At 45.5% G+C, this 13,792-nt stretch overlaps 1 protein-coding gene across 1 annotated transcript in view; it reads right to left on the bottom strand.

The window, feature by feature from the left end:
- Window positions 1-13,792, bottom strand: part of T265_12883 (hypothetical protein) — a gene marked incomplete at both ends in the record, with an annotated part of 54,596 nt that overhangs the window by 2,721 nt on the left and 38,083 nt on the right. Inside the window, 4 exons of the mRNA XM_009166058.1 lie at window positions 1,549-1,786; window positions 4,733-5,084; window positions 12,211-12,711; window positions 12,798-13,165. Of these exons, the coding sequence (XP_009164322.1) occupies window positions 1,549-1,786; window positions 4,733-5,084; window positions 12,211-12,711; window positions 12,798-13,165 (1,459 nt within the window). The remainder of the gene's footprint in view (window positions 1-1,548; window positions 1,787-4,732; window positions 5,085-12,210; window positions 12,712-12,797; window positions 13,166-13,792) is intronic.

Raw genomic sequence — 13,792 nt, forward strand, 5'->3', positions numbered from 1 at the left:
GACAGACAGTGCTACGTAATCTCCTTCATACTCCTCTGCTAAGTCAAAGATTGGCCGTCTCTGTGCTTACGCCGCTCTGAGTTGGGCATGGAAAACAACACTCCCTTCGGCAAACGATGGTTCGGCATACGCAACACATGTCCCAACCAACGCAGCTCCTGGTGCTGGACACATTCTTCAATGGAAGTACCCGTTGCACAACCGAAGTCGCGCTTTCCAATTGCCTCGTTAAAAATATAAAAATAAATCGTTCAGCTGTAACACCCTTCCGGTGCCTAGCTGCCATACCACCCGAAGGATGCACGAGGGCTGGGATACTGCCAAGCCTAGACAGGGAAGTCGAGAGGTAGAGGTCGGATTCGAACCACGGACAATCTGGTCAGTAAATGTGCGCTCTAGCCACTTGAACCATCTTGTCTCGTTACGGATACGCCGACAACGACTGTCGAAGGTCGCAGTTGCGCTGCTCGAATAGGCCAAGTCTCACAGCCATGCAGCAAAACAGCCCGTAGTGCAGCTTGATACACATGTCCCTTGAGATTCAGGTATTATTAGTGGGAACAGGCAAACTGCATCCCGTAATGAAGAGACATTGCTTGTTAGATGGTTGGATTTCCGCAGACCTGAATAATCTACATGTTTGAGTGCCGAAAAAAAACTTGCAGATATGGTAATCCTCAATGCGGTTAAATTAAAAAGGCATTTAGCTATGGCACCCGTTCGGGGCCTAACTGCGATGCCACGCGGAGGAAGCACAAGGGCTGGTATACTGCCAGATTGCCCAAGCCTAGACAGGGAAAGTCGAGATGGAAGTCGGGTTCGAATCAAGGACCATGTGGTCAGTAAATTCACGCCTTACCCATTGCGCCATCTCGCCCACAACATCCGGTCAGGTCAGTGGCGTCTTTTACGCAATAATTAGGCTATCACAGTGACTATCCCGCTTGAAAAGGTTGATCTAATTCACCCTACCAAATACACAGGCTTTCGAACACTATGTATTCAGAAAATGCTTAAAATAACGTACGAGCACTCACAGCTTGCTCAGTGACAATAAATTCACCAAATCTCCACGGTATACTGATTGGTAAGAGGGATGGGAATTTATCCAACTGGAATCACATGTTAAAATAATAGCAGTGTTGCACTGACAAGTATACGACGTGCATGGAAACGACTAACTCACAACTGGAATCACTTTTGGGTCAGGTTTGATAATGATCCCTACCCCAGAGGTGAAGAGTGCTGTTTTCAATCCATGACAGCTCAGTTGATTCGTTTTGAAACACAAGTGCAGGAGGTTACACTTGAAAAATGGTTGCACAGTGCGAAGGAAAGCAGCACCAAAAACAAAACAGGTCAAATAGTCCACAAGGCTTATTAGGCAATGCTGATTAACAAGATCCACGAACCATCTACCATGAGCAAATTAATCTTCTCGGTAACGTACCGTTTAGTGCTCTAATTCAAACAGATCCAAAAGTAAACTAGCGACCAAGAGAGATGTAACAATCAGTAAACAGGGAACGGGTGAATATGTGTACTCACGAAGAGAGAAGGCTCTCAGCTTTGGCTGTCAGCGGCAGTAATGCGTTGATAATCTGATTCAAATCCACATACGGTTCCCAGACAATAAAACCGCGTCCAAGCAAGTCGATGGCCGCACGACGAAGTGAAGTATGGACGTTGCTAGAAAGCATAGCAGCCATTGCACTAGCTGCCGTTGATGGAGAGTCACCGCTAGAGAAATCCGGACCATGCAGTGGTGTAGAAGATGCCTGAGGAACTGCAAAGGGCACAAAAACCACGTAAACGTTCCATTGGTTAAACAACCACAAACATGGAGTGTGCATTCAGGATATACGAGTTAGGTTTTTCTTCACAGAGAGAAACGCAAAGGTCACAACATAAGCCGACATCGCTCCAAACAGTGAATTCAACTGGCTGTTTAAAAACGCTGTCACTGTTACAGTTTATCTGCAGAAACATCAACCATATATATATTCCCAAGAGAAAATACCACAAGCGGAGGTATTGCTTGAGAAAAGGCGTAACTATACAGCCCATCTTCTGGTGGTTGATCAGTTGGTAGTTGATCTGTTCGCCGAGCTTGGCAATTGGCTTGCAAACGTTTCGTCCCCAGTCGAGGAGACATCGTCAGTGCACAGTTGAACAGCCCATCTTCAATCCAGTGCCACCTAGTATTATTCTAAAAAGATGACATCAAATTTGGCTGATTGCATACAAAAACTCAAGCAAGACTATACATAAGGCACGTAGCCCTTGCCGATTCGTTTAGGGAATTTGACCTTGGTATAATCGAGCTATTGTGAAATATCCCAGTGTCCCGAAACGATCGTAGAAAAAATGAGTTGGGTCACAGGTACACATCGACTTAAATTGAGACACCATACAGAAATTGGTCAATACAGCGTGCTCTCATCTGAAAACAAATCCTGAATTCTACTATTTTCTCACATCCGTAGTGTTCAACGCGCGGTCTCCTAATCTGTCACCAATCACTGGTTAGCGGAGAGCGACCCGGACTGACTTAGTGTTCTCCGTTACCTCGGATACTCCGTCTTCCAGGAGTTGAGAGTACTTAATTCAACGTCTTTAACTATGGAATCAAGTTGGTGAATCCTGTGGTAAGAATCGCTTGTGAGCCTCAACTTAATCCAGTACGGAGGCACAGTTCACAACTTGCACAGAATTACTGCTCGGTAAACAGTGTAAAATTCACAAGACTTTTAAGGCCTTCAACATAGCATTCGATTACAAATTAGTTGAATTAATTAATCAACTATTCAATTGTAACTTCATAAAAACTCTGTATTCGAAATTCCATGATATGTTTCTTTCATTCTTTCCCTCAAGTCTGAAAAGCGTTCTTCCTTAGCGACGTATGGATAAATGAACGTAGAAAATAATTTTCCCTAGCATTTCTAACAGTCATAAACCAGATCTTTAATTAACATTCATTCTTTAGGTAAAAACAGTTCCTATCGGAATCATTCTTCATTGGGCACACATCGGCCTTTCCCTCCGAAGATTGGACAAACATGACACTGGCCAGCCTTCCTCTGTGCAAAAAATATCAAGTGTGGTTGCGAGCTAGCCTCAGATTACGGGAATAAGTGTAATAAAACAAGACGAAAAATCGCGAAAACGCGAGGATAGAGCACAGTTCACAGAGCTAACGGTTAATTTAACAACAGAACAGACGTCCGGATATTTCCCACACAGGGGAAGGTTTGTGCTTCAGGCCCAACTCTGGCTTTCCAAGTACTTCTGTCTAAGAATGGACAACCAGGTAGTATCTAGACCTTCGTATTTCCTTCGATTTCCACCAGAGATGTGCATTAAAGGGGTGTCACAGCTGAAAGACGATTCATTATTATTTATGTTAGCGTATCTGGTGATGTAAGTGTCCGGAGGCCAGCCGTCCCTAATAACCGAACATCACATCATTTGGACGGATGTGTCACGTGCAGGATACAGACCAAACAAAGGCATGCCCTGATTGGCCAGAATGCCAGCCAATACGAGTCAAGCATCTTTGACTCGACACTTCTCGCCTCCTCACGGAGATTCTACTACGAACTTGTGGAACAACCTGCAAATACCCTATAAATACAGTTGTAATAATTTTACTTTGTCTCCATAAAGGGCTGTGTAGAGCTACCGTGCCTTCTGATGTATCATAGTGGGCGGAACAGGAAGCCAAGGGACCGATACAGAATTGCACTACCGTACAGCAAGACACAACAGTAAGATACACTGTACTTAGGCGAAATCCCACAGCAGGCTCTTGTAGCGTCTCGGCTTTGAGACCCAGCGATCTGAATCATAAATCTGTTGAAACGGCTGATTCCACCCAAGTGTATTCAGCATTCACTTGAAAACGCTGGAATTTTGTTGCAAGATTGTTAGTATTTGAAAAAAAACAAGACAGGTAGACTCAGTTCTGCTGCGACGTAGCGGCAAGCCGGATGAAACGACCATGTTAGGCGCAGTTTGTAGAGCACCACTTTGGATATTTGTGTAAGATTCGGCTCGCCGAATCTAACGCATGGATTTAAAACTATGCGCTTGGCTGGTTGCAAAGATTCCAAAACCTGAATAGTGCTTCCAGAATAGCCATTGTGATAACAGCATGAAGTGACTTGCCAAAAGTCCAGTAAAACTTGAAAACGATGTGGAACTCTCGCTCGAAACTAATAGAAGGCGGTTGGTAACATCAAGTACGGTTGGAGAATGATCTGTCGGCACAAAAATCTTAGTCCTGGTTTGAAGATAAATAGGCCAGATGAACACCTCAGGTTACTACGGGGCGTTTTTGCAACAGGTACATTCAAAAGTTGCCGGCAGATTTATGACAGTGACTCTGTTAAAACTGACCTAAAAGATTGAACGGTGTGCATGACCCGTTAAACTGGAGGACGACCATACAAATTGATTTTTTGGTGTATAGCAAAACAAACAGATGGTCTTAAACACTTTGTAGCGGGGGGACTGCTGCAGGGTACACACTCCTAGTAGAACATCAGTGATTAGCACTCATTCATCAACTAAAAAGCGCAACCATGACGAAAGGTCATAAAGACTATATTCTAGCCTAGTATAATGACACATATATAAAACAGAAATGCATTCATTCAAGCCACACATAAAGCAGAGGACAAACAATGAGTGGACACAACAAGTGAATAGTAATCCAAATCAAACAAACCTCGATTCAGAAGGAGAGCTGTTAAACACTGACTCAATGCCCGAGCCAACTGATAGTTATCTACGCGAAAACCTTCTGGCACAGCATAGTTTTCGTCTGAAGTGTCCTCACAAAACTGCTGTATCGTTGGCTCGGAGGTGGACTGAGCCCCAACATCAGCGTGTCGATCGTGGGTGTCAGGCGAAGCGAAACAAGCGGCAGCCAGTCCGCGAGATGTAGCAGCACTGCCGCGTTCCGCAGATATGGGGTCAATGTCAGAAATCAGATCCCGAGAAGCCACTGCAGGATGTCTGTGTTTTACTCCGGCACCAAATCGGAAACCGATCACACCTAGGATTACTGTGGCCATTGCCTAAGAAAAAAATACAAAACAGGAAATACGTCAAGCTTCCGGCGGTCAGCATACCAACAGAGGAATGGAGATTCCAAAATGTGCTCATGGTTTCAATCTGGGGTGTGAATATACATAACAAGTGCTGGAAACGTGTTTCCTCCAGTGTAGACACATGGGAGTACCTAAGCTGACGAAGTATATTGGTTTACAATCACATTCGTCAAGCACTCAAACCATGGATAGTTGGATGTGTCCAAATCAGGAAGCGAACCACAGAAAAGGGGCACTACGGGGGCTGCATGGAAACAGATGAAGTTCCTCTGGCAATCTGATGACTTCGGCGGCTGGGATGCGCGCTAACCGGCTGTTGGTCGAGTGGCAATCGATCTGTTTGTGGAGCTTGGTAATCGACTTTTGGAAAGTCTCGTTACCGTACGAGGGGACATCATCCGTGTGCGCCCGCAAGATGCCTTCTCGTATGGTGAAGAAACGTCAGTAGGTCGATTACGAACCTCGGAATTACTCTGACCCCCGATTAATGAAATCAGAGGAAACGGGAGCATATAGGTAGTATCCACTTCGAAAATACAACAAGTACAAGGAATTCGAAAATCAGGTTGAGGACGCCATTGAGGCGTTTGCACTGCTTGCGCCGCGTTCACTAGGAAGAACATCAATCTGTAGGGGTGACCTCCAATGACGTGGTAACCTATGTCGTTGACTTGAATTTTTCCGTTCTTGTGGTAAACTAATCGGTGAACATGCGCACCTTTCATGTTGTAAACTAGCAGACTTGAGAAGGACAACATGAAACACGTATAAACCCGAAAGGATATTATGCTATTGAAAAAAGGACGGTAACCGTACAGGAAGAGGATCTTAACGTCGTTAGACGCAACACGCAACGAGTGTCAGGACCTCTCTTACCAATCCGTTCAATGGATAAAGGTCTGACGGACAGTCTCCTGGCCCTCCGAATCGGGTGTGAAAACAGTTGCAATCTCTTGTTCCTATTAAAAACGACCGCCTTCGACAGACCAACGCAGGCCACCACTGCCTTATGAACCAAAAGTTTGACTGAGGAACCCAACCGTCCTACTGTGTGAAACTGGATGCCGTGATAGTAGCCTAGTTTGCATACTCAGATGCACTACCATGCCACGTTGGCCACTGTAAACATCAACACCACAACCACTAGGGCAGATAAGCAATAACATGTGAATTCTGGCGCCTCTGATCATCCGACCGTGTTGTCTATAAGCCCACTTGGTGCACCATTCAGTGATAACGCTCATCTGTAGCACTCTCTCGGTGCCTAAATGCCATGCCACCCGAAGGAAGCACGAGGGCTGGGATACTGCCAGGTTGCCCAAGTCTAGACAGGGGAAGTCGAGAGGCCGAGGTCGGGTTCAAACCACGGACCTTCCGGTCAGTAAATTCGCGCTCTGACCACTTGGGCCATCTCGCCCAGGCTCAAGGCACACTAGTCGCATACCAATAAAAGAGGGCCAACTACATAGTAACACCCATACGTATCGCTTTGTGTCCACTATTCGAACCTAGTTTTCCTGCACTCTGGCTTTTCAGATGCTGTGGGCAGCGAATTCATCACCGTTATTCAGCTATTCCAGCTAGTTGCACTGGTATTCATACACATCTCAGCCGCGAGTGAAGAATTTCTTGCCTGACTAGGTGCCTGTCTTCTGTTTATCTCTATAAGAACCAGCGCTAGTGGAAACAGCAACCCCTTTTTACGATTTCTGTTTCAACACAATCAACAGAAGCTCTGATTCCGAGAATGACACTTACAGAGAACTAACCGGAACCACCGAATGTCTCAACACCCAATGAGATGCTACAGTACGTCAAAGTAAGGTGACCCGATAATTGTAACCGTCTTTTTAAAGTTTCTGTTGACTGTCAGGAATTTCTCAGTAGTAGTGGGTTTAGGCGCAGCAAGTGGCGTTGCGACTCCATATGATACTGATCAACTCAGACGCTAAACCGATCACATAACCATGACCTGCGGATGCTGAGGCTCGGTTCTTGATTACCGATCACCTTGGAATACACAAGGTCATGCAGACTAAGCGTTCGTCACGTGTGAAGTTTTGACAATCTTCCCCAAGTAAACGTAAAAAACAAGCTCGATATTTAGCAGTTTGGAACCATGCAGTAAACGAACATACCAGAATATATTACGTGCTGCTCTGAAGGCGCAGTTAGGAAGAGATAACCACGACTACAGACGACGTTTGAAACAGTGTGTGATGTTTCTAACCACGGGATCTCAAACCGGTCATTGTCAGTCCACGATTCAAAATGTTTCCCCCCACACACAGCACAATAACAAAGCATGTGGACGAAAAGGGGAGCGTGGCAAACGGGGACATGAAGAGGGCGAACGCAGCAACGGGTGCGCAGCAGCTGTTGTAACCCACCAGCAATACAGGACGTGTAAGAAATTACCTGACAGTGAGCCAACAACATTACTGGAAACCTAGATTGCTCACCAAGTGCGGTCAATCAATCACCACAACTTTATTGAAGAATATGCGAAACGACTGTCATACCATGGGTGCTGGATTCAACAATATTGTGATGCTTAAGTTTGGCACCTGATATGCAAATAGGACAGCGTCAAGAAGTTCACCCGGATAGAGAACGGACTGATCATATTTGAGCATCGGATGGATTGTTTGAGTGTCACGCAACATCAACGAACCAGCACTATTCTCCTCAATCTCAGAGGGGATTTCGATTATGGATCCACTCTTCTGCATGTAACTGACCACAGCAAAACACTCCAGAACCGTTGCAAACCGTTGCAAAACCTGGTACATAAGCTGTCCTAGAGTAGCGCCGGATACTACTGATGAAGCATGCGAGTAGTATGTGGTTTTCCCACAAATCCGCATCCATTGAAAAGTGAGATTTATTACGGAATTTGTGGAATCACTTTGCAGCATTCGTTTATGTTTGAGCGATAGTCATTGCGTATCCAGGAAAGTTCGTGAAGACGCCTTCGAGAAGAAGACAGACATACAGTTTTTATAAACAAGAGGCACGTGAGAGTTTTGCTTTCTGTCCACTAGTCTGTAACTGTTCAGTTGGTGTTTTCCAATGAATAACTCCGCAGCGAAGGCCTTCTTCCTTTCACCAGTAGTGACTATTCCGTCACAAAGTAGCCAGATTCCCAAGTCAACGTTCATCTGACGTCGCTCAACTTCCTTAAGGACGCAAGGCTACTCCATCTTCCCCTTCACTCCCAATCTTTTCTCAGAATGGTATGCAAATACAGCTACTCAGTAACAGCGTATTGTCAGTGAAGATGATGGTGACGACGAAGATGATGATGTGCTCGGAATTCGAGCATCCCGGTGTAGGATGTGATGGATAGATAGATGGATACTTGGTCGCACGCAAATCAATCGCAGAGGTTATTCACAACAAAAAGAGAACATAAGGTTGACGGAAACTCAGGGGCTGCGCCTACCTGATAAGCCCCAAGAAGGACGAAACTAGTCGTGGGTTTTCGAAGAGATTTTAGCAACCTTGTGAGTAGTTTACTTCATGAAGAAAGGCATGAAGTTGGTGAACCGCACACTTCCACGTGCGTTGAGAACTACTGGCTCCACTCTACTTTTACGAAATTGAGGAAGAGAATGTATTTAATAACACTAAATTACCTGTTGAAGCAAGCTGTCTAACTGAGACTGAAGTATGACCCATTCACCTCAACTTTGGTAAGGACCATCTCAGCAGACAACCAATCAGTTATAGCGGACATACCATAAAGCTATAGGGTTGAAAGTGATAGTCACGAACAGAAAAGGGGAAAAGATAAAAAATGGGTGAGAATTTGCGCACCAAAACACCAATCGATAGGATAACATCGCTGCCCAACGACGTAAAAATAAGGCAATATCACCAAGATCATCACCAAAGTCGAATATCAGTCTTCTACTGTCGCACAATCACGATCACGGGAATATACAGAGTAGACTCATGGATCATCAAGCATAGTCAGCGTTGGTCAAATTGTGTCACTTATGCCGTCAGAAACCAAGTTCGCTGAAACTAAAGGGCCGTGTATACACGGTACCGCAAGAGCAGTCTTATTTTGTAGTTGCGATATTCACCTCCTGCAATTTTTGATGGGCTGGTGGTGTTTGTTGCAGCATCTGTAGAGTTTAAGGCCAAAATCACAGATTTATCCAGCTGCAATGTGCATGTAACGAGGTGTGTGAGCGGGTTAGTCAGTCGCCAATTAAGAGTGGCGGAAGCGGCGAGTTGACCAATCCTTGACGTGGCAAAGGGTAATGAAAGAGATTACGAAACGTCTGGGTGCTGTCGGTGCTACTCACCTTACAGGATGGAGATCGGGTGATACACAGTGCGACTGGTTGGAAACGCTGCAAGATGTGGCTGCTAATCCACGTCAATGGCATTCGTGTTGTCAGTTTCTATTCAGATTGCCCGACTGAGTGTAGACACCTTGAAATTGTTCAGCTGCAGCACCCTTTCGGCGCCTAACTGCCATGCCACCCGAAGATTGCACGATGGCTGGCATATTGTCAGGTTGCCCAAGCCCAGAGAGAGGTCGGGTTCTAACCACGGACCTTACAGTTAGCAAATTCGCGATTTAACCACTTGGGTCACCTCGCCCCACCACATTGAAATGATTGCACTATGATTGCACTTTGACTCTTTTCTGCACAATAAGGCTTCCAAATAAACCATGGTCGTAGGGCAGCAAAACATCAGTGTTAAACACTGAGGCCATATTGTCGATGATGGTGATGATGGTCGCCTAAGAGCAGTCGTTACAGCTACTACCGCTTCGTTCACCGAGAATAAGAGAAGCACGGGGACGAGAGTCACAAGTTGGAGGCATCAGTTGGATAAGAAGTGGCATAGAAACGAATATCTGAAATAAGTAGCCAAGCCAATACATTACTACAACCTACAGGTATTTGGGGAGGAGCTGTCACTTGATAGAGGTTATCTGTGTGGTAATGCACTCATCTATAATATGATCGAACACCAATGTTAGTCAACAGGAAGGAGGCTCATGAAAACCAGACAGCACAGAACACAAGGATACTAGTATCCACCGATTCCACCTGTACTTGTATGTGGCGCAAGCTGCTGAGGGTACACAAGACCACCACAGTTTGAAAAAGTAGTACGGTTAGTATAACTAACTATCCATAGCATGGGAAATAGAATCCACGAAGGGGGTAACAATCAGAAAAGTGCGCGTCAGGTAGGAGGGAAGAGTGCAGAATTTCAAAGCAGCGAGAGACACGCCCACCACTGATGGGATCACAGATAAAACATCAACTAGATATGGGACGAAGAAATTGTAGGGGGGTGGAAAATTAGGGTTGAAAGAGCTAGGGTGAACACTGACGCGGTGAATCAAGTTACCTGGCTACGGCCGAGGCGACGCTAAAGTGAGAAACGATCATACGGGGAAAATATTCTGTGATCGGTCATCATCTCGATCGAATATCAGGCAGCTAGTCTCAGTATCGTATGAATACTGCGTCTACACTGACTTGAAGCTAAACAATTGGATAAATGTACCGTGTGTAAATTAATTGCCGGGAAGAGAAACAAACAATTTGTGGACGCTTTTACCCTCTCTCTAAGAAGTCATTTTTCAGTTGTGACATCCTTTCGGTGCCTAGCTGCCATGCCACCCGAAGGAAGCACGAGGGCTGGGATATTGCCAAGTTGCTCAAGTCTAGACAGGGAAAGTCGAGGGGCAGATGTCGGGTTCGAACTACCAACCTTCCGGTCAGTGAATTTGCGCTCTAAATATTGAACCATTCGGTTCCCCTCTAAGGATGGAGAACATGAGAAGTGGCTATCAAAAGATATTACTTGTGGGCCCTCCACCTCTCTCGAACGAGGTTTGGGGGAAAGGCATAGGACAGGCATATTTACAACAGCATGGGCAGTGATAATAAATGGATTTCACAAGAACGTTGATAACCGGTGAGACAATGGAACGAGCTTCACATCACTAAAGAAGATTACTGTAGCATTATAACTGCAACCATATCTGGTGACTAAGGCGTCACTTGCCAGCCGGCCGTGCTGGCCTGGACCATATCACAATAACCTGGCAGTATCGCAGCCCTCGTGCTCCCTTCGGATGGCATGGCAGCGAGGCACCGGAGGGGGGCTACAGCTGAACGATGTGATGTGTGACCTGACACATCGTGCTTAAGGGACGTAATAGCTTCAGCTACTAATATCATGTTCAACAACAAGAAAACCGAGTGTTTAGAACAGCGAATTGGATGCCACAGCACAAAACTTTTGGGTTCGAATTCAGTGACGATTATATACGCTTCATTATCGCTTCCACAAACGCTAGAGGGGAATTTTTGGATGCGCTGCCTAATGATGCTTTCTAGTAGCGACTATTTTATCAGCTTGTTCCCACTAAGCAGTTGTCAGTCCACATTCACACGCACTTTTGTGCAAACACCTAAAACGTGCTACTGTGCACGTTCTGTGGTTTTTACACTTATGACCGTACAACTTGGTTGGACGGTAAACAAGCAATCCAGCTGCGAAGCTCCGCAAACAGAACAACGGTGAAGTAAACAAACAAACTGGGGCTAAATCATAGGCCACGGATCGGATAGTGTCCACTGGGACATCTTAAGAGTCTAAAGGAGCAGTTCACTAGTTTCGTGGGACTCTGTTCTATCTTTGAACATAAAACCGTCACCGGGGAGCATTTTTGAAGCAACTCAGACACTACTCCAAAGGAACTGAAAATGTCCTTCAGTAGATAACAGGTGAACAAGGACAAAAAAGAATCCGAACTACGTCTATGCAAGCCAAAAGCCTGGATATGAAAGTCGAAACTCAGCGAGAACGTGTCAGTTGGACAAATGGAATCACCAACCGACAGTTTCAAGCCACAATATAAGAGATGGTTCGAGGGGAGTAAGGGCAGATTCATCTGAGAAAGGCCTACTGTAGCAATAAACCTGAAGGGTGTAGCGTATTTTTTGCTGAAGGGCAAATTCCTTTGATGGTGGTCGTTTTAGAGAGGGACAACAGTACGTTAGATTAAAACGGCAAGTACAAAAATAAGATTAGAAAGCATTTTGCTCACTTGTAAACCAGCGTAACCTCTAGCAGAAAGCCGATATCCATCCAGTGACAACAAGTGCTCACCAACATCAACGTAAAAATATCCGGACTCCAAAGAAGCTGAGCTCATCAAACACAGAGAACCACTTCTACACACATCTTTTGCCTGTGTTAGGACTGGTTGCTGGGATGCGTCGGATCGATACTGACCGGGGGAACTCGGTTGATCACAGTACGGACCACCATTTATAATCGTGGTTGAAAGACGCTGACCACCGCCAGACTCCAACGGAATCGGAGGTATACTCTGTTTGCGAACCGGACCAGACAATGAAGGAGAACTTCCGTTGACGTCGCGATCATGATTGACCACTGAACCAGTCGAATGTAGGACAGAGGAGCGCCTAGAACTTTGGGAGAATAGTGGTAGCAGCTTGGACCATAGATCGATTAGATTTTGGCGGCTCATATCACCCATATGGTCAAGCAAGGTTAGCAGGAGTGTGCGAGAAGCATAACGCACCTTAAAATGGGAAGAAAAATAGTCTTTCAGTATTTTGTTGGAGATTAAACATTCTTGTGATAATGAAAAAAATGAGAAAAACTTACAGGCAACGTTCTATCTTGCCATTTTCGAACCAGGTACTCCAATTGAGCAAACTGACCAATTGCTTCGGTAGGGACCGATATCGTAGACTGGGCCACTGGGCCAATTAGGCGGGCCGCCAACTGCAGCCAGTTTGCTCGTATTGTAGCACAAGCTGGCCATTCTCCATCGCGTTCAGGTTGAAGCGGGGTTCTTATGACTGGTTCGAACAACCTGACAAGATAGTCAGGAGAGAGACATGTCAGAGTCTCCACCAGGCTCATTTCCGTAAGCAGCATGGTCGTGCTGACCAACGAATGAAGGGAGTGTAATCTAGATGAACTGGATTGAGGCACTGGACTGTTTTGGCCGTGCGGTACCGAAGGCCATCCTACAATACACAAGTAGGTAGTATGTCATAAAAACGAACAAGATATACATATATATCAAAGCAATTGAGACAGGCATCAGCACAATGAAAGAAGGGTTCTGAGACCCTCAAATAAGGCAGCACCTCATGTGGGTGCTTTTCAGTGAACAGCCTTTCAAACTGAAAGGCACTCGATCTTGATTGGCTGGCATTCTGACCAATCAGGGCATGCCTTCTATTGGTCCGTAGCCTGCGCGTGAGACATCCGTCGGTCATTAGGGACGACTGGCCTCCGGACACTCCGGTATCCCCCATAAGGCGTTTCTTCCCCAAAACAGTGTTATCCAAACAAAGAGGCTTATTAATCCGCGGGCAATTCAAGAGGATCGGACGGCTTCTGGTATATTATGTCGGACACAATATGTGACTGAAGCTATTCCACGCTACAGCACACCGTGAAGCTTGTGACGAGTTAGCGGTAAACCGCAAAACCTTTCCTTTGTGGTGATGTCGTTGGGCTGTTTTAGCGGAGGAATGAGTTTCAACAACACTCATTTTGTCAAGGAGGATGATACTAAAAATAATTGGTGATAATTTCAATCAAAGCGATATTGGAAGAGGAGAAGCTTAAGGAAAGGCCGAAAAATA

The sequence above is a fragment of the Opisthorchis viverrini genome (assembly GCF_000715545.1).
Source record: "Opisthorchis viverrini unplaced genomic scaffold opera_v5_21, whole genome shotgun sequence".
Classification (NCBI taxonomy): domain Eukaryota; kingdom Metazoa; phylum Platyhelminthes; class Trematoda; order Opisthorchiida; family Opisthorchiidae; genus Opisthorchis; species Opisthorchis viverrini.